At 36.0% G+C, this 22,534-nt stretch overlaps 4 protein-coding genes across 4 annotated transcripts in view; 3 read left to right on the top strand and 1 right to left on the bottom strand.

The window, feature by feature from the left end:
* LOC149954294 (uncharacterized) overlaps positions 1–22,534 on the bottom strand; it is a 92,153-nt gene that overhangs the window by 36,807 nt on the left and 32,812 nt on the right. The window lies entirely within an intron of this gene.
* LOC149954298 (zinc finger BED domain-containing protein 4-like) lies at positions 6,784–8,667 on the top strand. The gene has a single exon (XM_090169880.1). It carries the CDS (start codon positions 6,784–6,786, stop codon positions 8,665–8,667), a length of 1,884 nt encoding a protein of 627 aa, XP_090026006.1.
* LOC149954297 (uncharacterized) lies at positions 13,189–14,595 on the top strand. The gene has a single exon (XM_090169879.1). The coding sequence runs from the start codon at positions 13,189–13,191 to the stop codon at positions 14,593–14,595; it is 1,407 nt and encodes a 468-aa protein (XP_090026005.1).
* On the top strand, positions 14,606–18,090 carry LOC149954296 (uncharacterized). The gene is made up of 5 exons (XM_090169877.1): positions 14,606–15,033; positions 15,084–15,513; positions 15,573–16,349; positions 16,565–16,824; positions 17,481–18,090. Exons 1-5 carry the CDS (start codon positions 14,606–14,608, stop codon positions 18,088–18,090), a joined length of 2,505 nt encoding a protein of 834 aa, XP_090026003.1.

The following is a 22,534-nucleotide window of genomic DNA, read 5'->3' as shown; positions in this document are numbered from 1 at the left end:
GACAGCGATTTTGACGATGTTTTGCTTTTATAAGTAATTTTGCATGTCTACAATTAAATACGGATGAAAGCGAACAAATTTGGGTAAAACCAATAAATATTAGTTTCTCCAAGTAAAATTGGGAAAAATTATTAATTATTTCAAATAAAATTGGGTAAACGCGTAAATATTTCAATTATACTTGAGTAAACCATCGAATAAGTTACTTTTAATTAAATTCACAATTGTTAGTAAAAAATCATGTTGATTGGTAGAAAACGGAAATGACGAACTAATTTCTTTCCTATATAGTATTATAGTACTGTATATAATCATGTTTGTGTAAATATAACGTACTTAAAAAGGTAAAATATAGGAAAACAAATGATTAGAAAAACCAAGAAACGTTTAATAACAACGAATAAAACAATTTTGTATTACACTGTTTCTTAAAATAATCAATAATAATAATAATAATAATAATAATTTAAAAATTTTGCTAATTTTGATCTATTATTTTCCAAATTTGGAAAATAATTTAAAAAAAGCAATTTATCTATATAAATAAATTTCCATCAATTCCTAACAATTTTGATCGTTTTTGATCGAAATTATTGATTTTTATAATTTTTTTCAGTGTTATTTACATTTTTCAATTTTGGAAAAAAATATATTTCAAACAATTTTGAGATAGTTGGTCGAATTTAGTTTACTTTTATATAATTTTTACAAAACTTTAAAATTGGGCTAATTTAGATCTATAATTTTCCAATTTTGGTCAAGTTTGATCAAATTGACCAAAATAAATACTTTGTTTTTCAAAAAATCACAATTTATCTATACATTAATCCAATTTTACACAACTTATAAATTTCCGTAAATTCCTATGAATTTTGATCTAAACTATACTGTTTTTGATGAATATTTTTTCAATTTTATATATATATTTTTCAATTTTGAAAAAAAAATTATTTTAATCAATTTTGAAATTTGTTTTTCAATGTTTGTATTATTTTTATTTTTTTCAATTTTTTTTTCAAATTTTAGCCATATCGGTTCATTTTCACCCATTTGGTTCAAATTGATCAAAATGTGATCAATTTTGATTTTTTTCGTACGTGCAAAAATATTTCGATGCGTGTCAAAATATTTCGGAGGGTTATTTAAAAATACCGAGTCTTTTTAACGCGCAAGGCCTGTAAGCCAATGAATTTTAACTTTACATATCAAAATTTGAATTCAACCAATTAGGTTTGAATTGAACGTAAAGGCGGAGTTTAGCGATAGTATAAAACATTTCAGCACGCCAAAACTTTTAGCGCGCAAAATTGGTTTCTTGCGGGTTAATTTCTTCAATGTCATTTGCACTTTCCCATTGGTTGATATTTGTAAACGAGCACGCTATTGGCTTATTTAGGACACGCCCAATTTTTGAAATTAAAATTTTGGCAGGTGCGCAAGATTTTAACCCGTTAATAATATTTATGGCGAGTGCAAAATCTTACATTTTGCATTTCATAACGCGACAAAAGCAAAATTTAACGCGTTATATTTCGTTTCGACGCGCAAAAACGTCGCGGTCATCAAAATATTTCGACGCGCTGAAAAAAAAAACAACGCGCCAATTCCAGAAGCCGCGCGTCAAAACTCGCTTCCGGCGTGCAAGAAACTCGCTTCCGGCGCGCAAGAAACTCGATTCTGGCGCGCAAGAAACTCTCTTCCGGTGCGCAAGAAAATCGCTTCCGGCACGTAGTAAAATGTGGAATTTATTTTAGAGATTCGAAAAATAAAGCGCGAAAATAAAGATTCTCTTTAGTAGTTGTTTAGATAGTTATATACAAGATGTCGCTTATTTTTCTTTTAACCTAATAACTTAAAAAACAGTGTCTGATAATTAAGATATATTTCAAACTTTCAATAAAAATCATTATGAAACCATAAAAATACTAAAAGTACGGAAAAACTTGTACTTAATTCGTGAATGACCTTTAAAAGCTGAAGGGGATCGTACGAAGCACTAAATGTGGTAAGGGCCTTTCGCTAATAAAAAAAGTTCAAAATCAAATTTCATGGGAATATTACCTCCTGTCAATTTTGAGGGAAAAATTGACCAAAAGTTAACTAATAATAGCTAGAATAATAAAACAAAAATATTGCGAACAAAATAATCATATTTTTGAGAATATAAAATTATTACAAATGAAAAACACAAGGTAATATTTTTAAAGGGACTACCTCACGACCATTATTATAGAAAAATAATTTTTAGAGACTCGTTTTTAACGCTTAAAAAGTGGGTACATGTCACTTCTTTAAAACCAAAATACACAAGAACAAATTTGAATACAATAAAAGCCCACATCAAGTACAGTCTTTTGAGACCAAAAAATATTTTTTTTAAAAATAAGGTATTTTGGGTATCGGCAATTAAACTTTTTTTAAATTTAATTTCCATGGAATACCTCGCCAAAATTTCACGATGGACCTACTTTATCTCCATGTCAAAACCAACGCGTTCTGCTAAACCCAGATTTGGTCGAAGTTTAAATCTAAATTTAATTTTAGTTTAAGAAATTTTATATGATAGAATTTAAAACATAAAGTTGGTAACTGATTTCATACTTTGGCCAATTGCAACTGCTTGGCGTTTTAAGGCGTGAGATTTTATAGCAATTAAAAGCGCCATCAAGAGGTCAGCAAACGTTTTCATATTACACGCGCCGTTGTAAACAAAACCCACATTTATTCAATAGATCTTTCTACAATGCAATTTTAATAAATACATTTATGAAATTCTTAAGTTTTCGGAGGACGGGCTGACGGTTTACCTAAAATTTCAATCTACACTAGCTCGCGCAATTTTACTGAAAGTTGAAATCGTATGCGCGCGTTCTATTAATGTGGAAAGTTCAATAAAACAGATTTACAGAATCGATAAAAATGGTATGCTTAGTTTTTATTTTACTATAGTGTAAGTTTTTCTCAGTAGCAAGTCTAATTGTTTATTTTATTCAAAATTTTACATTATTTTCACACTAGGATTCAATCATAATTCGCTACGCAAATTATGCGAATTTGTTTAATTTTGAAAGTTTTTGAAAGAATACATCGAGGGGCAGCTCACTCCAATGATTATTAGGACACCCTCGTATGATTAAATCATGATTAAAATTAAATCTGTAGCTTTGGCAGTACAAAGATTAAAAATGATTAAATCATGATTAAATTTTTAATCATGATTATTAGGACACCTGGTAAAAAAGTGATCTGCCCCTCGGAATACATTAACCTTTATTTATACTAAAACATATTTAAAATGGCTCCAGATATAATTAGAAAGTAATTGTTGTTTTACCCCTATTGAAATATTTTTAGTTTTTTATCTGAAATATTTTGAGATAGGGTCAATGGAGGTATGTGTGATCAAAATATTTTTTTTGGGAGTTTACTTGAAATTATTCCTAAACTCAAAATAGCATACTCTTAAGAATTGGCACCATTAATATGGGCACTTTATCCTACACAACTACGCAAAAAAATTAATATCGAGTAAATATTTATTTAAATATTAATTATTTAATTTAACTCTGTTACTGATCACACTTACCCCCAAAATGGGGGGGATGGTGATCACGTGAAATCCTTGACCAATCACTATGAAATTACATCCAGAGGTGAAATATGGTGTCCCAATAAGCTATATTTTTTTCGTAGCTCTAAAATAATATCTTCGTGTGGTCACATTTAATTCAAAAAGTAGAAACTCCACCCACGGAAATATATTCTATGTGTCCTAGTATTATTTTTCAGAGGTTTCTATTTTATTTTAAACCAGTGGAGTTTTCAAGGGGGGTCGAAATTTGAATTTTTACCCCCTCTAACCTAAACGTCTCCGTAGCGTTTGATAGGAGCAATGTACAATAATTTAAAATATATCGTTTTATAGGTACTTGACTAAGGAACAACCAATTATGTTCAGAGTTGGGCAAAAGGGGCGGAAAGGTGGCAAAAATTTAAATACTCTCGGCTTTTTCTCGAATTTTCACCCCTTTTGAACCAAAATGTTCCCATATCTCTTAAAAGGAACATCACATGATGAAATTGAAGGTATCGTTTTATAGGCAGTTGTTTAAAGAACAATCTCGTACAATCGGGGTGGAACAATGCGGGTAAAAGGGGAGGGGAAAATGTTGAAATTAGTTCAAATTACATTTCTGATCCTACGCGGTTCTTATCACGGTTTAATACTAAAAACAATGCTCAAGAACCCTCAATATCTGAACAAAGAGATGGAGGAACTTTAATTAAAATCGTTTCAAGCCTTTTTCGCATCTTTCAACATGAAAAAAACGAAGGAACGTCCGAATTTATTTCGACTATATTTCTTAACGTATCCAGTTGAAATTAACTATTTCCTTAATTACTAACTACATTTAAAACATAGAGGGTTGTGCCTTAGTCAAATACCTATAAAAATATGTATTTGAAATTATTCCGCGATACTTTTAGGCTAAAGGTTTTAAAAATTCACATTTCACCGCCTTAAAATGTAAACTTGTAAAATTACTAGGACATATATAGAACATATTTCCGTCGAGTGTCCACTTTTTAAATTCCATGGACACGAATGTGTTTTTTGTGACAATACAGACTAGACTAAAAAAAAACAAAACAAATGAAATCTTTAAACTATTTAATTAGAGGTCGGGGACGGTTAATCATTAGCCATGTTCAAATTGATTTTTTTCGGGAAAAAAATGTAAACAAAGAAATTTACCGGTTAATATTTCGGAAAATGATTAAAAAACATGTATTATTCGTAAAATTTGAGCTTTTTATCGAAAAAAACGTCGTTTTTCTGATTAATATTACAAATTTATCAAAAAATTAATCGGATAATACAGAAATATAAATTACTTGATCAAAACATTTTCCGAATAATTTTGAGAGCTTTATCTATTGAATAAAAGTTAACCATCCCCGACCTCTATATTTAATTGCGCATTTTAACAATAAACGTATAATAAATATGAAACTTATAATACATCTGTATTGTGAACTAGAGCTATAATATATATCATATAGAAATCAGTTTCAAAGTTGATTTTCTCGGATCTTAATTATTAATGTTACGAGGTTTTTAAACTAAAGTACCCAGATGCGTATAAAGATAGCTAAAGCTTAACATTACCTTTATTTAGTAAATTTAAATAAAAATTATAAAAAGTTGTTTAAAAACCATAAATTATTTTACGAAAATTTAACATTTATTACACTTACCCCACACTGCAAATTTAGAAAGAGTTTTTCTAGATTAAATTTTGAAAAGCTCACATTATTAGCAAAAATAGAAAATTTACATAAAACGATAAACCGACTACAAAATACCAAAATATGAAGCCGGTTTGCTTTTAATTTAATAGTTTAAAAATCGATTTCAAATAATATATATTACTACTGGAACGTTGTAGAATCTAAGAATCAAAGAGTAAGTTAAAGAATCGTGGAATCTATAGTCGAAATAACGGAATAGGAAGTGGAATCTAATGAAATATAGAGAATCAACCAGGAGTATATAGGAATCGCGGATTCAAAGTTCGAAAATCGTTTTTCCAGAATCACAGTAGAATCTAAGAATCATGGATCACGATTCCTTGATTTGGAATCTTGTACACAATTTTTCGAAGTGACTGACCCCTGGAATGCGGTAATGTCACTCCGTAGCTTTGACCATGGCCGCCTTTTTTGGCGGTTTTTTTTTCTCTATAGAAAAAAGCATGGATGACGTAGCGTGACGTCGCACTGATACTACTCTATAGCTTATAATCTTTGCATATAATTTACAAGGGGTCAAAAAATAACCTTTTTCGGAGATACCAATAATTTTCTTCGGTGCGAACAATTGACGGATTACGGGAAGTCCAGTTCCGAGAACTTATGCACGTGCGAACGCTTTATGGTACCTTCTTTGAGTAAATCTGATTTAATCATGATTAAAGATTAGATCGTTATTAAAATGATTGAAATGTTTCGAATAATTTAATCGTTATTATTTTGATTAGATCTTGATTTTAATTAATTGAATGATTAAATCGTGATTATTTTGATTAGATCTTGATCTTAATTGAATGATTAAATCGTGAATATTTTGATTAGATCTTGATCTTGATTGAATGATTAAATCGTGATTATCTTGATATTTATTGAATGATTAAATCGTGATTTTCTTGATATTGATTGAATGATTAAATCGTGATTATTTTGATTAGATCTTGATCTTGATTGAATGATTGAATAGTGATTATTTTGATTTAGGGCCCTGCGAATCGGTCCTATTCGAAAATCACGAATATCGAATCGAATATTGAATCGAATGTAAAAAGTGCCCGAATCGAATATTTATGAATTCGGAATAATCGAATACGAATCGAATCCTCGAGCTACGAAATGTTTTCTTCGAATTGAATTTCGAACCGGCAGTGAATTTCGAAGCGCGAATCGAATCATCCAATAATTCGGTAACGAATCGAATCGAATCTTATCAAACGTGCTTACGTCATTTATTGATTTAAAAAAAATATACTAGAGTAATGTTTACTGTTTCAGAGTCTTCTTTTTAACTGCCAAGTTTATCATTTGAGTCTTTACAACCCCCACAAAATACAAATTTATTTTGTAGGTCGCAACCTACCGGTTTATGAAAAAACCTCAATTAAAAATGATTTTTTTAATGCTGGCAAGTCGCCATTGAAATTGTGAATCGCGTAACACAATTGTAAGGCTATAGCTATATCACTCGTAATTATGTCGACAGTGAAGATATATTTTATTCAAAGTGGTAATGAGCATCGTTGTAAGTCTTGTCAACAGACGTTATCGTCCCAATCTAGTGGGACAACATCTCATTTATGGAGCCATTTGTTAAGAAAACACCCAGAGCAATACAAGGAAGCGAAAAAAGAATCGGCTAAAAAAGACGTTTCGCCATTGGCAAAATATCCAGAAAAACGTCCACTGTGTCTACCTTCAACTTCAAGTGAAATGCAGAGAAAGAAAACCAAGACATTGCCACTTGAACACAAAGAAAAATATGATAAAGCCGTTCTGAACTACGTCGTCGCTGACGGTAGACCTTTTGAAGCTGTCGCTGGTTCCGGTTTTAAACAATTGTGTGCCGAACTAACTAACAACCATTACAGTCCCCCACATCCTACAACCCTGTCTCGAAGACTAGAGGACATGAGAATGGACCTGGAAAAGAAACTGCAGTTAACGCTGAAAAGTCATGTTGATATTTCACGCATATCTATAACTTTCGATCACTGGAAAAGCAAAAACGGCAGTAACTATTTGGTAATTACTGGTCATTACATATGCGAGCAGGATTGGTCATTGTACTCCAAATGCCTATCAGTGTCAAACTTAGAAATTCGCGACGCAGACCATACTTCGGCGGCTACGGAAAATATTATAAGGAAACAACTTGACCTCTACAATATACCCTTGTCTCAAGTTTTTTACGCTACAACAGACACGACTAACTCCATGCCTTGTACTGCTAGACTTTTGGGAGTAAAATGGCTAGGTTGTGTCGCTCACAAACTACAACTTTCGATTAACGGGGCGTTGGCTGTTCAAATAATGATAAAACATTTGATTAAGCATGCTCATCGAATTGGTGCTTTCTTTCACTCATCTACAGTAGGCGCAAGATCACTAATCAAGCATCAAGTTGACATCGAATTGGCGGAATCTTCGCCCCCACTAGACGTGGTAACTAGATTCAATAGTACGTACAATCTACTACTTTGGTTGAAGGAAAATGAAGTTGCTGTATCTCTAGCGCTTGTGGAATGTACGGAAAAGAAAAACTGCGCAAAGAGTCCACCATCGGCTTTAACTCAACAATTGAAAGACACTTTGGAATCGTCTTTGCCAATTCTAAAGATAATGGCGGAAGCGACGACAATTTTCAGCGCCGACACATCGGTCACGGTCAGTTTAATTATTCCGCTAATAACCACTCTGAAAGATGAAGTAAAAAAAGCATCGGCCAAAGGAGTTAAAACCTTCAGGGACGAAATGTTGAAGCAGTTAAACGACCGTTTCGATCTAACTAACGAGCACTTGCTTGCCGCGACATTTGTAGACCCACGATTTAAAAACTCTTTATTTTCCGACCTGCAAACTGTGGATGTAAAACGTCACTTGAACGACCTTGTTGGGAACAACGAAGACAATGGTAATATATTACAATCACCTGAAATTTCAGGTCAAGATATCGAGTTGCCGAACAGCGACACTGGTGAAAATATCACTGCGGATCGATCATTACTAGACGCCTTATTCCACAAAGTTCATGGAAGTCAACAAAACATATCGACGAAGCAAAATGATTCTTCAAAACAATTACATAATGAGATTGAAGACTACGTCAAGGAACCTGTGTTTGATCGCGGTGGCGACCCACTTTACTACTGGAAACACAAATGTCACATTTATCCTCTACTATCCAAAGCCGCTCGCCAATTATTGGCTATTCAAGCTACCAATTGCGCAGCAGAAAGGGTAAACTCTGTGGGCTCTCAAGTAATCACCGATCTTCGATATTCTCTTTCCAACTACAATGCTGAAACACTCATTTGGGCGCGAAAAAATCAAGAGTTGTTGTTACATAACAAAATATAACTTTATATTACAAATACTTTCAATTTTTTCTATTGTAATGAGATATTAACAATAAATAAAACAATTTGATTCGATTACTTAAAATTATTAAAACCGATTATTTCTTTATGAGAGGGAATATTACCTCCAAAGCAACCTTAAACGATGACCCCTACAATTCTTGACAAAAACCACTAAACACGCGCGCTCGTAGCGCCGTGTATATCTAAAATCAAAAGTCGCCAACGGCAAAAAATGGAAAACCTTAGGAGACGACAAAAAACCAACGAGTAATATTTACTTTAACCCGGAAAAAAGCCGCCATTTGCTTTAAAAAAACACACCTCTCGTTTGAAGTCGTAATAGCTGCGTAGTAAAATCAAATATTTAATCGGGTTCGATTCGATTCGACTCTTAATTATTCGGGTTTTCGAAGCGAATATTCGCTTCGTACTAAATTCCCGAATCGAACTAGATTCGCTATTCAATTCGACTACTCCGAATCAAATTGATTCGATTCTATATTCGGAAATGATAAAACAAATGTCGAATCTTCGTAATAGCTTTAATCTTCGAATCGAATCGAATTATTCGCGAAAATATTCGAAGTGGAATAGTAAATCGAAGATTCGCGGGGCCCTATTTTGATTAGATCTTGATCTTGATTGAATGATTGAATAGTGATTATTTTGATTAGATCTTGATCTTGATTGAATGATTGAATAGTGATTATTTTGATTAGATCTTGATCTTGATTGAATGATTGAATAGTGATTATTTTGATTAGATCTTGATCTTGATTGAATGATAAAATCGTGATTATTCATGATTATATTGATCATATTGATTAAATCCGATTTAATCATGATTATATTGATTAAATCCGATTTAATCATGATTATATTGATTAGATCCGATTTAATCATGATTATATTGATTAAATCCAATTTAATCATGATTATATTGATTAGATCCGATTTAATCATGATTATATTGATTAGATCCGATTTAATCATGATTATATTGATTAAATCCGATTTAATCATGATTATATTGATTAAATCCGATTTAATCATGATTAAAGATAATATCGTGATTAGAGCACCAGAAAATTGAAATAGCTGTGTGTTGTAAAATCGGTGCAGAAAAAGAACGTGCGAACGGTTTCCGGAATTTCAAAATTCTGGGAAAACGGAGAGAAAAATTCCTCGTCCGAACGGTCACCGCTATTCACATGGGAGGGTGAGCTAACCCCCCTAGGTTACCCTAGCTTCTCCGTGCGAACATGGAGTTTCGACTCCCCCCTCCACCCGTCTTATCGGAGAACTCTCTCCTTTTGTTCCGAGAAATTCCTTGTTTCCACTTTCTCTTGCGAATTTCCTGTTATACTTTTGGTCGTCTGGCCTTGGGCACGTTTCGTAGGAATAACATTGCTTCTAACAGTAGTCTTTTATGTAGAGAAGCAATCGGTATTCGAAGTTCCCAAATTATTTTCTTCAAAAGATAAAACATTTCTGATATTTCCCTAAAGGCAGTAATCTTTAGTATTTTAACCGGTCAGTCAATCAGTTTCTAGTTCTAATAGAACGTTTTAATTTAAATATGTATCCATTCTGTAATTATATATTTCATCCGACTGATCGAACATATAGTGCTCAAAATAGTTTTGGTAATTCCAAGATCAGTAGTTAACGGGATCTAACGTCCTTCCTGACTGAATTATCGGGAAATTCTCAATTTGTTTAGTTCCGGGGTTATTCAATTTCAGATTGCCAAATTTATTTTAGTTATTATTAGTTGTTTATAATTAAGTTTCAACACAAAGATAGAAGAGTACTACACGAACTAAAGATAAAGTAGGCAATGACCATAGTAATCTTCCCCCTTAAAGGGAATATAACCTTTAAGGTGTTTTTTATTAACAAAAGTTTGATTGCCGATACCCAAAATACCTTATTTTTTAAAAAAATATTTTTTGGTCTCAAAAGACTGTACTTGATGTGGGCTTTTATTGTATTCAATTTTGTTCTTGTGTATTTTGGTTTTAAAGAAGTGACATGTACCCACTTTTTAGGCGTTAAAAACGAGTCTCTAAAAATTATTTTTCTATAATAATGGTCGTGAGGTAGTCCCTTTAAAAATATTACCTTGTGTTTTTCATTTGTAATAATTTTATATTCTCAAAAATATGATTATTTTGTTCGCAATATTTTTGTTTTATTATTCTAGCTATTATTAGTTAACTTTTGGTCAATTTTTCCCTCAAAATTGACAGGAGGTAATATTCCCATGAAATTTGATTTTGAACTTTTTTTTATTAGCGAAAGGCCCTTACCACATTTAGTGCTTCGTACGATCCCCTTCAGCTTTTAAAGGTCATTCACGAATTAAGTACAAGTTTTTCCGTACTTTTAGTATTTTTATGGTTTCATAATGATTTTTATTGAAAGTTTGAAATATATCTTAATAATCAGACACTGTTTTTTAAGTTATTAGGTTAAAAGAAAAATAAGCGACATCTTTTATATAACTATCTAAACAACTACTAAAGAGAATCTTTATTTTCGCGCTTTATTTTTCGAATCTCTAAAATAAATTCCACATTTTACTACGTGCCGGAAGCGATTTTCTTGCGCACCGGAAGAGAGTTTCTTGCGCGCCAGAAGCGAGTTTCTTGCACGCCGGAAGCGAGTTTTGATGCGCGGCTTCTGGAATTGGCGCGTTGTTTTTTTTTCAGCGCGTCGAAATATTTTGATGACCGCGATTTTTTTGCGCGTCGAAACGAAATATAACGCGTTAAATTTTGCTTTGGTCGCGTTATGAAATGCAAAATGTAAGATTTTGCACTCGCCAAAAATATTATTAACGGGTGAAAATTTAGCGCGTTAAAATCTTGCGCACCTGCCAAAATTTTAATTTCAAAAATTGGGCGTGTCCTAAATAAGCCAATAGCGTGCTCGTTTACAAATATCAACCAATGGGAAAGTGCAAATGACATTGAAGAAATTAACCCGCAAGGAACCAATTTTGCGCGCTAAAGGTTTTGGCGTGCTGAAATGTTTTCTACTATCGCTAAACTCCGCCTTTACGTTCAATTCAAACCTAATTGGTTGAATTCAAATTTTGATATGTAAAGTTAAAATTCATTGGCTTACAGGCCTTGCGCGTTAAAAAGACTCGGTATTTTTAAATAACCCTCCGAAATATTTTGACACGCATCGAAATATTTTTGCACGCAAAAATTTTACGCATTTGATTGGTTAAAAACTTGTTTTCTGTGCCCGGATTGGAGAACGCGATTTTGCGCGCCGAATTTTCCAACGCGCATAATTTGGGCAAATTGTGACACATTTGGCGTTCCATACCCCTTTACCACCCGAAGTAGCTTCAGTAGCGTTCAGTCCGGCTTGGGTTTTTTTCCTTTTCGCTTTTCTTGGAAATATTGCCCCCCCTTTTGTAAAGCATCTTTTACGAGCTACCTTTTGTTAAATTGGAGAGAAACAAGGCAGAATAACGCTAAAACAGCAACAGGCCAACAGCGCCCAAAATTATCTCCCGCGAACTCGGAATGAAAACTGCCACTAGTATTATTGTACGTTAATAAAACCAGTCGCGGCGAATTAATTTGTAAACCCCTTTTGTAACATTTTAGTTTCCTCTTTTTGTAAATAAAGTTTGTATGAATTGTATCTCACATTCGTCATTACGCGTTGTTACATTAACCGAATTCAGTTAGAGATAGACCTTTAGATTTTTTCAGTTCAAAATATTCCCCTTAGTTATCACATGAGTCAACTTCTTTTTGGCCAGTCGAGAAAATAATTGACAAAACTACCTTCTAGCAAAATAATCTGCTGTCGTTTTCGCTTTTAAATGAGAGTAAATTTGTATTTCGTTTATAAATACCTTGGTTAAAATTTCTAGTATTCATTATGTCAAAAAACTTATTCATAGTTTTGATAAAATTAATAGTCTCAGAATACTGACTTCCAAATTCAAAATTTAGAGCATTGGCAACTGTTTCGCTAAATATTTGAGCTGTAAGATTAACTCGCATTCTGGAGTGCGAATCTAGATAAACATGGTGTCTGGAAAGTTTTGGCACCAACTTGATAGTTTTGGAAAATCCTTTTCAAAAAGTTTCACAATGGTTGTCCAAACTATTTCTTGGCCATTTTTACACAGTCTCTTTGATTTAGAGTGAAAGTTACTGTTACTAAATGCGTTTATCGCAGTTTTGATGAGATGAGGTGGGTCACATATGAAATAAATAAGCCGTTCTTCATCACAACAAAATCCATCTTCTACAAAGTTGCGGAAAACTTTACGATTGGTACTAGCACCATCAGCAATTACACAGACAACTTTGATTCCCTGAAATTCAAGCTTCGAAATCGCCTCTAGTAATATGGAATGGAGAATATCACTAGACATGTCTTTGCATGGGAAAAAAGCTAGGGGAAATTTGGTGCCGAAACCCGGGAACATTAACAACGGCGAGTTAGAACATTCGGATACTATACGGAACTTTATATTACAACGATGGAGGACGATTTAACCAGATTAAGGGCACGAAGAAAGAGTACGAAGCAAGCAACTACAAAAGTGAAAGACAACCTAGATGCTGAATTAAACAAAGAAAATCCGGACGCGGGTGTCATCGAAGCAAATTTGAAGGTGCTAGAGAGAAAAGAGCCAGAGCTCCGGACAATTTTCGAACAAATCGAGGGACACATCACGGATGAAAAAGACCTTAAAAAGGAATTATTAACCACTCAGGAATACATGGACGACCTTACGGTAATAATGATACGGGCCACCCGGTTCACCACGGAAAAGAACCAAGCGACGATGGCGTTTCTACCTCCCGTTCAACATACCCAACGGCCGACAGTCAAACTTCCAAAGTTACAAATCAAACATTACAACGGAAAATCGAGTGACTGGCAAACCTTCTGGAGCACGTACGAAAATCAAATTCATAACAACTGTAATTACGACAAAGTGGTAAAGTACCAGTATTTAGTTTATCTCTTGGAAGGGGATGCCGCTAGGGCAATAGAAGAGTTGCCAGCAACGGAAGCGAATTACGATGAAGCTATCAAAATATTGAGGGATGAGTTCGGCAGCCCAGCTATTTTAATTGGGAAACACATGGAAAACCTACTAAAGCTACCTGAAGTTAAAGAGGCTAACGACGTGGCAGACCTAAGAAAATTACATGACACATGTAGAATCCAGATAAGAAGTTTAAAGTCATTAGGCCTCCTAAACGACACCTACGGCAGCCTTTTATGCCCAATTATAACGAACCGGCTCCCAGCGGAGATAAACTTAGCCTTCAGCAGAGCGTATGCAGACGTCAATCACCTTAAAGTAGAAGATTTATTAGCTTTCCTTCAAAAGGAAATCACTAGCCGAGAGCGCGCTAAAATACTTGGGAAATCGGAATCCGAAAGATCGAGCTTACCCGGCCAAACCAGCAGTCGCAGTCAACGCCCGTCACCGAAACACATATCCAGTTCAGGTGCGCTAACTACCGGATTTACGCGGCTTCCCTGTTTATTTTGCGACGCCACCGAGCATTTAACATCTAGCTGCGACAAGATGTCCCTGGAAGATAAAAAGAACGCCCTAATAACGAAAAGGCGCTGTTTTCTATGTCTACGGGAAGGCCATCAATTAAGAGACTACCATCCTAGATCCATGAACTGCCGTAAGTGCGGTCATAAGCATCACCATTTGATCTGTGACAAGCCACCAGATCCCACTCCAACAAAACCCAGCGAGCCGGAAACCACCGGTTTAAAAGTAGCAGCCAGTGCGGCCGCAGTTTGCGCAGGGTCAATCCTCCTCCAGACAGCAGTTGCCATCGCGTCCCGTGCGCTGCCTTCTAGATTCTGGAAGCCACGTGGCATTTGTCAAAGAGAGCGTCTCAAAACAACTTGAACTTGAGGTGATGGGCGAAGAAACGCTCGACCTGCATAGTTTCGGCGCTCGCAACGCCGTAAGAAGCAAGAGAAGAAAGGTACTCCTCAAATTGAAGAGTCGCCACGATCCCTATCAAAATGTAAGCCTGGAAGCCTATGAGATCCCTGAAATCTGCGGATCAGTGTTCGCAGTTCCGGACTCGGAACTAGCGCAGCAATTCCAAAAGAGAGGACTATTGATGGCAGATGCAGTAGGACTCGAGAAGACGAGACGAGACTCGCCTTCTATCGATGTTCTTATTGGCGCTGATTACCTTGGAAAAGTTTTGGTTTTAAATGGCAAAATCGAACGCTTTGGATCTACGCTAATTGGAATGGAAACAATTTTCGGTTGGACTGTACAAGGTCCAACGGCTGTCAGTTCATCAACTATAGCAATTAATACAGTCACAATCATGCGAGTATCTGTAGAGGTCAAGAAGACGATTTATCAAACCGTCTCGAAAGCTTTTGGAATTACGAGTCTTTCGGCGTAAAAGACCAAGACCAAGATGTCAACACTGACAACCAAATTCTTAAAAACTTCGAGAAAAACACCGTATACAAAAACGAGCGCTATACAACAGCCCTACCTTTCAACTCTAACGTTTCGGAGCTCGGTGACCACCTTCAGATCGCTTCCATTCGTTCGCAAAATCAATACAAGAGACTTTTGCGAAACAAGCCTCTCCTTCAGGAATACAACTCGATCTTCAAGGAACAGCTCAATTCGGAAATCATCGAAAAGGTCCTACCAAGAGCCAAGTCATCTCATCTCATCTATCATATGCCATTCAGTACAGTTGTACGCGAAAACAGCGAAACCACGCGAACGCGAATCGTCTACGACGCTTCCGCCCACGCCGTCGGAGTTCCATCCTTAAATGAATACCTGGAGGTCGGACCGAACCTCAATCCAGAGTTATATGACATCCTCCTTCATTCGGCGAAAACAAGGTGGCGTTCACCGAAGACATTGCCAAAGCCTTTCTCCAAATCCGCATTCGAGAAGAGGACAGGCATGTATTGCGCTTCCTTTGGGTCGATTTGGACAAGCCGGAAACAGGCTCCAACTTGGAACTTTACCGTTTTACGAGCGTCCCTTTCGGAGTCAAATGCTCTCCATTCCTATTGGCGGCCGTAATACGATTGCACGCCAAAAAGTTCGAGACGACAAAACCGGACTCGAGCCGTATCCTGGACGATTCAATGTACGTAGACGACATGGTCTCTGGAGCCGCCAACGATAACAAAGCATATCAGTTAATCAAAGACTGTCAAGAGATAATGAGTTCCGCTGGCATGCAACTACGAAAATGGAAATCCAATTCGACGAATTTACAGCGTCTCATCTCGGACGACAACCCAGAAATCGGATATGGTCCGAGCATGACCGCCTTTTCCGAAGCCAAAGTACTGGGTCTGGCGTGGAATAGCTCAGACGACTTGTGGACATTCAACATAAGTCCTCTACTCCAATTTATTCAAGAGCCACGGAACACAAAACGATGGGTCCACAAATCAGTGGCTCGGATTTTCGATCCCCTAGGGCTAATCACGCCATACACGATTCGAGGAAAGATGTTTTTCCAGCAGCTATGGAAAGAAAAGAAAAAACATATAACATGGGATACAGAACTGTCCGAAGAGTTGGCAAAAACATTCAACGTTTGGTGTGCAGAGCTCAAAGACTTGACGCAAATCAAAGTTCCACGATTCCATTTCGAAGGCAAGGTTGAATCAGATAGCTCCCTGGAAATACACTGTTTCACCGACGCAAGCCCGCGCGCTTACGCAGCCGCGGTGTACTTTAGGCTCCAGTCGGCGAAGGGAGAGATAAAAACAAGCTTCATTACATCAAAATCGCGTGTAGCACCAGTCAAGTCCCTAACCATCCCACGCCTTGAGCTAATGGGAGCGCTGCTAGGCGCAAAACTTGTCAATCACAGAACGTATCCGAACTGGCAAGTTGGCATCACTTCAAAGGCATTGAAAATCCCGCCGATCTCCCAACGCGTGGTCTTAAGATTCTCGACCGAATGGCTAACAAACTCTGGTGGGAAGGTCCTCCGTTCTTGAGGAACCACAGAGAGTCGGAACTTCTTCCTGATGAGGTTGAAGACGCCGAATTAAATAACGTCGCGGACGAATTGCGTAAAACCACGCACCTAATAACAGTAGCTCCGGAAGAAATACTACCCATCAAGATGTATAGCTCATTGCGAAGACTGTATCGAAGCACCGCCTTTGCGTTAAGACTAATTCATAATCTCAAATTCAAAAATAACAAGAGAACTGGAGAACTCGCCAGCTAAAAGACGGCAAAGGCATTCCTAAGCAATCGCCCATTCTAAGATTACATGGATTTATATACCCCCGTACCGTAAAAATACATACCGGGGGTGGAGGAAGACTGCAGAAGAGCGAGCTTTCCTACGAAGAACGTCATCCCTGGATTCTCTCCCCAACGCATCATCTGGCCGACTTAATCGTACGCGCCGCCCACGAGAAAGTTATGCACGGAGGAACAAATCAAACCCTAGTCGCTATACGCGAAAAATTCTGGCTGATAAAAGGTCGTTTGACGGTCACAATAAATCTTAAACGGTGCGTCATCTGCAATTACTTCCGGGTGAAGCCCTCGGACACCGTGATGGCGCCACTGCCGGATAATTGAGTCAGACCGGCTCCGGTTTTCAACACTACGGGTTTGGACTTCGCAGGTCCGCTATATACGCGCGACGAGTCGAAGTGTTACATCGTCATATTTACATGTGCGGTAACCCGTGCGGTACACCTTGAGTTAGTGAGCGATCAGACAACAGAAAATTTCCTTTTAGCTTTCCGACGATTCGTGAATCACAGAGGAACGGTGCAAAGAATCGTTTCGGATAACTCGAAGACCTTCAAACGCGCCGACCATGAATTACGCGAGCTTTGGCAGCAAGCCAACAATCCAAAATTCACGCAGCATTTAGCTAACTCGCAAATATCATGGATTTTCATAGCTGATAGAGCGGCCTGGTGGGGCGGGTTTTACGAACGCCTTATCAGGTCCGTAAAATCCGCACTCCGTAAAGTTCTAGGTCGCGCGCGTCTTACCTACGAAGAACTCGAGACGACACTAATTGAGGCAGAAGCAACAATTAACTCTCGCCCTTTGACCGACGTGTCAGAAGATCCAGGTGAACCCTATCCATTATCACCCGCACATTTCTTGGTCGGAGATCGTTTGACCAGTCTGCCAACTAGGTCGGCAAGGCAGAACAACGTGCCGAATTCAACCAGAGGAGATTTGCTGCTTCGGTGTAGATATCAACAAACCCTCACCGAAGGGTTTTGGAAAAGATGGAAAACGGACTATCTTTTAGAGCTACGCAGTGCCCACTTCAGAACTACAAACATTCCTACTAAGCCATTAGAAATCGGTCACGTCGTGCAAATTGAAGAACCAAAGATGCCCAGGCTGGCTTAGAAGATAGGCATCATCGATCAAACATTTAGAGGTCGTGACGGACAAGTGCGATCTTGCATAATAAGACTAGCCAACGGCACAAAACTGCGCCGTCCTATTCAGTTATTATACCTTTTGGAAATTTAATGTTTATTTTGATTGGACTTATAACAGTCCAATGGGCCGGAATCTGTTAAAACAAACCCCCCCTTTTTTACTATTTTTCTTTTTTAAATTTGATTTGTGAATCTATATACATATATCACCCTTTACACGTTTGCGACGAAAACCTACACCTTGTATTTTACAAGCGTGCATTTTCCAACGCCGGTTTTCGCGGGCACGTTCTTTAGCCGACGGTGACGATCGGACACTCGTTCCCCTTTACCACCCGAAGTAGCTTCAGTAGCGTTCAGTCCGGCTTGGGTTTTTTTCCTTTTCGCTTTTCTTGGAAATATTGCCCCACCTTTTGTAAAGCATCTTTTACGAGCTACCTTTTGTTAAATTGGAGAGAAAAAAGGCAGAATAACGCTAAAACAGCAACGGGCCAACAGCGCCCAAAATTCTCTCCCGCGAACTCGGAATGAAAACTGCAACTAGTATTATTGTACGTTAATAAAACCAGTCGCGGCGAATTAATTTGTAGACCCCTTTTGTAACATTTTATTTTCCTCTTTTTGTAAATAAAGTTTGTATTAATTGTATCTCGCATTCGTCATTACGCGTTGTTACATTAACCGAATTCAGTTAGAGATAGACCTTTAGATTTTTTCAGTTCAAAATATTCCCCTTTCTTCATCACAACAAAATCCATCTTCTACAAAGTTGCGGAAAACTTTACGATTGGTACTAGGCACCATCAGCAATTACACAGACAACTTTGATTCCCTGAAATTCAAGCTTCGAAATCGCCTCTAGTAATTTGGAATGGAGAATATCACTAGACATGTCTTTGCATGGGAAAAAAGCTAGGGGAAATTTAAAATGTCCAGTTACGCTCCGAATCATCAGCTGCAAAACATGTGTTGCAACTTCTGGTAATTGTTCATTTTGGTTTTTAATTTCCAAAATTTCGTTGCTAGTATCATCTAGATTACTGAATCCTACTAACTCTCCAGTGTTTGCACGGTATATAATATCCTCTTTAATTTTAATTTCATCTAAAATGATAGATACATACTGTTGATGACTTTCTTTGCAGCTCGCAATCAATGCTTGCTTAGCCTGAAGTATACCCTCGGTTGTAAAGCCAGATGTCAATCCAATATGCGAAGAGTGATTGTAAAGGGTTCTCTTTGATGGTAGTTCAAAAATTCCACTTGATGCCATAGTATTATATGCACGGGCTGATTGTTTATATAAATGTATACACCACTTAATAATTTGTGGGTTCCAACGACGCTGTTTCTTGTTCTTTAAATTTAACACTGCAAGCTGTTGTTCAACAAAGAGTCGCTTAAAGGAATTCTTTGGCAGATTGATTAGATTCTTTTCAAGTAGAGAGCGAAATAACTGGCTGTCTTTTTCTTTTAAGTTTTGTCCACATACTTTGTTATCCCTTCGCATTTTATCGCTCACTTTCTTAATTTTCTTCCTAAGATATTTTGCTGTTTGAGTTTGGGTCTTTAACTTTTGTTGAAGCTGTCCTCTAGACATGCAACTGTGTCTTTTCTCACCAGGTTTGGTTGACTTTTGTTTCATTCGTAATATACCTTTAAGTAGGGTTTGGCGATATTTATAACAAGATTCACACAAGCCACTGCTCTCCATGTTATTTTTCTGAATACTAGTTTTCTTAACATTTACTACTTGGCAATTATTGGAATGCAACCCATTATCAAACATATTTAATTATCCTTGCTTCTTAACTTGATTTTGAAAATTGGTCATTAAATATTCAGAATATATTCCGGAGCAAATGTTATACGAATTAAAAGATTTCAGAAAATTAGGTATGTCTTCAGCACTGTGCATTTGCGGTAGTGATTTCATTTGTTCATGGCTGTCCTGTAGGGATTTCCCATGTATAATGATTTTTCCAAGTGTCAGATCCTGATTTATTCGGCAAGACTTTTCTATGAGACCATTTTCAACATTGAGCTTTGAAATTGTAAATACACCATCAAGCGCAGTGAAAACATAGTCATCCGGAATATGATCCATTATAGAAATTTTCAAATCACGAAAGGTCTGAAATACTAAGAAAAATATTTAACTGTATGTATTTCATTATTACGCAGGTATATATAATACGAACAGTTAGAAATGTGTTATTCTCGTGAAATTTCAATTCATGTTGGCCATCAGATTCTAAATTTAAAGCTTTATTTTGGTCCTCAATTTTAATTTCATCACAAGCTACATTAGAATCCCCGTTCTGGACTTCAATGGGAATTTCATCAGAATCTGCGTCCATCGTTGGTATTATAGCTTCATATGCCTTCATATAATGCAACATACATTAGTTTTCCTAATTGGACCTATATTTTGAGTTTATAGTACCTTTACATTTTCTTGCATTGAAAAACCAATGTTGACAGCTTGATTTAGGTAACCTACTTCGATTTGTAGTGCATCAATTTTGTCATGCAAGTTATTGATGAATTCAGTTGAAGCCTGACTACTATTTGTAGGATTGAAAGTCACCGAGTCTACCTCAGCTATAAGAACTTCACAAGAATCAAGATCCAAATTACTGGTAACTGAATCGCTTTCTAGATAGCTCTGGTTCTGAAGGGGGAAAAATAGTTAATATCCTTTCCATTTATGTCGCGGCAACGGTACGAAACCTTTCTCTGTCTTGATTTTGACAATAGTATATAGTAGACGAATATTTGGCAGTATTTGAACAGTTAATTATCGAGGACTGACTGACTTGAAATAAACTGGTCTCCAGCCTTTTGATACAGTAGCGGTGCCAGGATTTTTGGGCAGGTAGACCAACCATTGGGACACCCCCCCCCCCCCCACGGTTTTTTCAAATCCGTCCACGTGTATTACTTAATTTTTTAAGCAAGTGGTGCAATTTTTGGGTAAAATGGTTACGCGACGAAAAAATTAGAACTAATAACACTTAATAAATTAGTGGTTATTTACTTTTTTCTACGACTGAATTTACGTTCATTCCTTCGGTACTTCGCATGTACATCCCTTACATCAGTATGTACATAGGTACACTAACAAGGAGACTACCCGAGGTGTAACTCATAGATTTTGTTTACATTCACGGATTAAGTAGACCATCATGTAACTTAAAAAACCCCAAAGGGAGAAAATGCGATGGGCTTTAGTTTTACCATGGCAACCGAAAACGTTTTTGCAAACTAAAATATTATATTTCTCTATGTATATTAACATTGCAAAATCGAAGTTTCTAAGCCCCCCCCCCCTTATGAAATTATTGAAATTGTTTTTAAACAACGATGGTTAAATTTGGAAAAATATCTAATTTTGAGTAAATATCTAATTTTGGGTAAATATCTAATTTTGGGTAAATATCTAATTTTGGGTAAATATCTAATTTTGGGTAAATATCTAATTTTGGGTAAATATCTAATTTTGGCTAAATATCTAATTTTGGGTAAATATCTAATTTTGGCTAAATATCTAATTTTGGGTAAATATCTAATTTTGGGTAAATATCTAATTTTGGGTAAATATCTAATTTTGGGTAAATATCTAATTTTGGGTAAATATCTAATTTTGGGTAAATATGTAAATTTGGGTATTTAAAATCGGTTATTTAAATTTCGATAAGTATTTAAATATGAGTAATAATTTGGGTGAGTACTTATATTTGAATAAAAATTTGGGTAAGTACTTAAATTTGTGTAAATACTTAAATTCAGGTAAATATCTGAATTTAGTAAATATTTAAATTTTGATAAATATTTAAATTTAAATATTTAAATTGGATTAAGGTAAGTATTTAAATTTCATCCAATTCCAGTACCTGGTAAATCTAAACAAATTTAGACATTAGATATGAATTTACCCAAATTACCCATTTGAATTTAGATTTTTACCCAAATTTATTCGGCTTATCGACCAGAATAACCCTTAAGGCTAATTTTTATCCAAATCTATAAGGTAGGGTAGAAAATTCAAACAAAATTGTTCGATATAAAATCATATTGTTGGGACGCGAGCGCGCTATTTTTTCGTTACATACTAAGTAGGCAAATTTCACAAGAAAGAGTGTACCAATTTCGTAAGCTTATTAGAAAACCTAAATGCATTATAAGAAACTACAATATAGGAGTAAGGGACTCTTATTACATTAAAAAAGTAAAAATTATACGTGAAACATAAGCCTAATACTCTGGTACTTAATTTAGGTCATTAAATTACCATTTTTTGATAAATTCTTCTAATATGATAAATTGCATTTTCTAAAGAGAATAAATGATTGCGGGGTTTGTCTCATGCATCGCTCATATTCCAGTTCACTTTCTACCCTCCCATA

Source organism: Leiobunum rupestre, chromosome 3 (assembly GCF_980474605.1).
Source record: "Leiobunum rupestre chromosome 3, qqLeiRupe1.1.hap1, whole genome shotgun sequence".
NCBI lineage: Eukaryota > Metazoa > Arthropoda > Arachnida > Opiliones > Sclerosomatidae > Leiobunum > Leiobunum rupestre.
Note: the sequence above shows the minus strand (reverse complement) of the source record. Positions and strands in the feature narration are given on the sequence as shown.

Excerpts from the sequence above, each read along its gene's own strand:
- LOC149954296 (XM_090169877.1), top strand. The coding sequence starts at position 14,606 with ATGGGCGAAGAAACGCTCGACCTGCATAGTTTCGGCGCTCGCAACGCC. Across the intron at positions 16,350-16,564 it reads GATTCCATTTCGAAGGCAAG|AACGTATCCGAACTGGCAAG; the intron begins GTTGAATCAGAT and ends TGTCAATCACAG. Across the intron at positions 16,825-17,480 it reads GAAATACTACCCATCAAGAT|AGGAACGGTGCAAAGAATCG; the intron begins GTATAGCTCATT and ends CGTGAATCACAG.
- LOC149954298 (XM_090169880.1), top strand. The coding sequence starts at position 6,784 with ATGTCGACAGTGAAGATATATTTTATTCAAAGTGGTAATGAGCATCGT.
- LOC149954297 (XM_090169879.1), top strand. The coding sequence starts at position 13,189 with ATGGAGGACGATTTAACCAGATTAAGGGCACGAAGAAAGAGTACGAAG.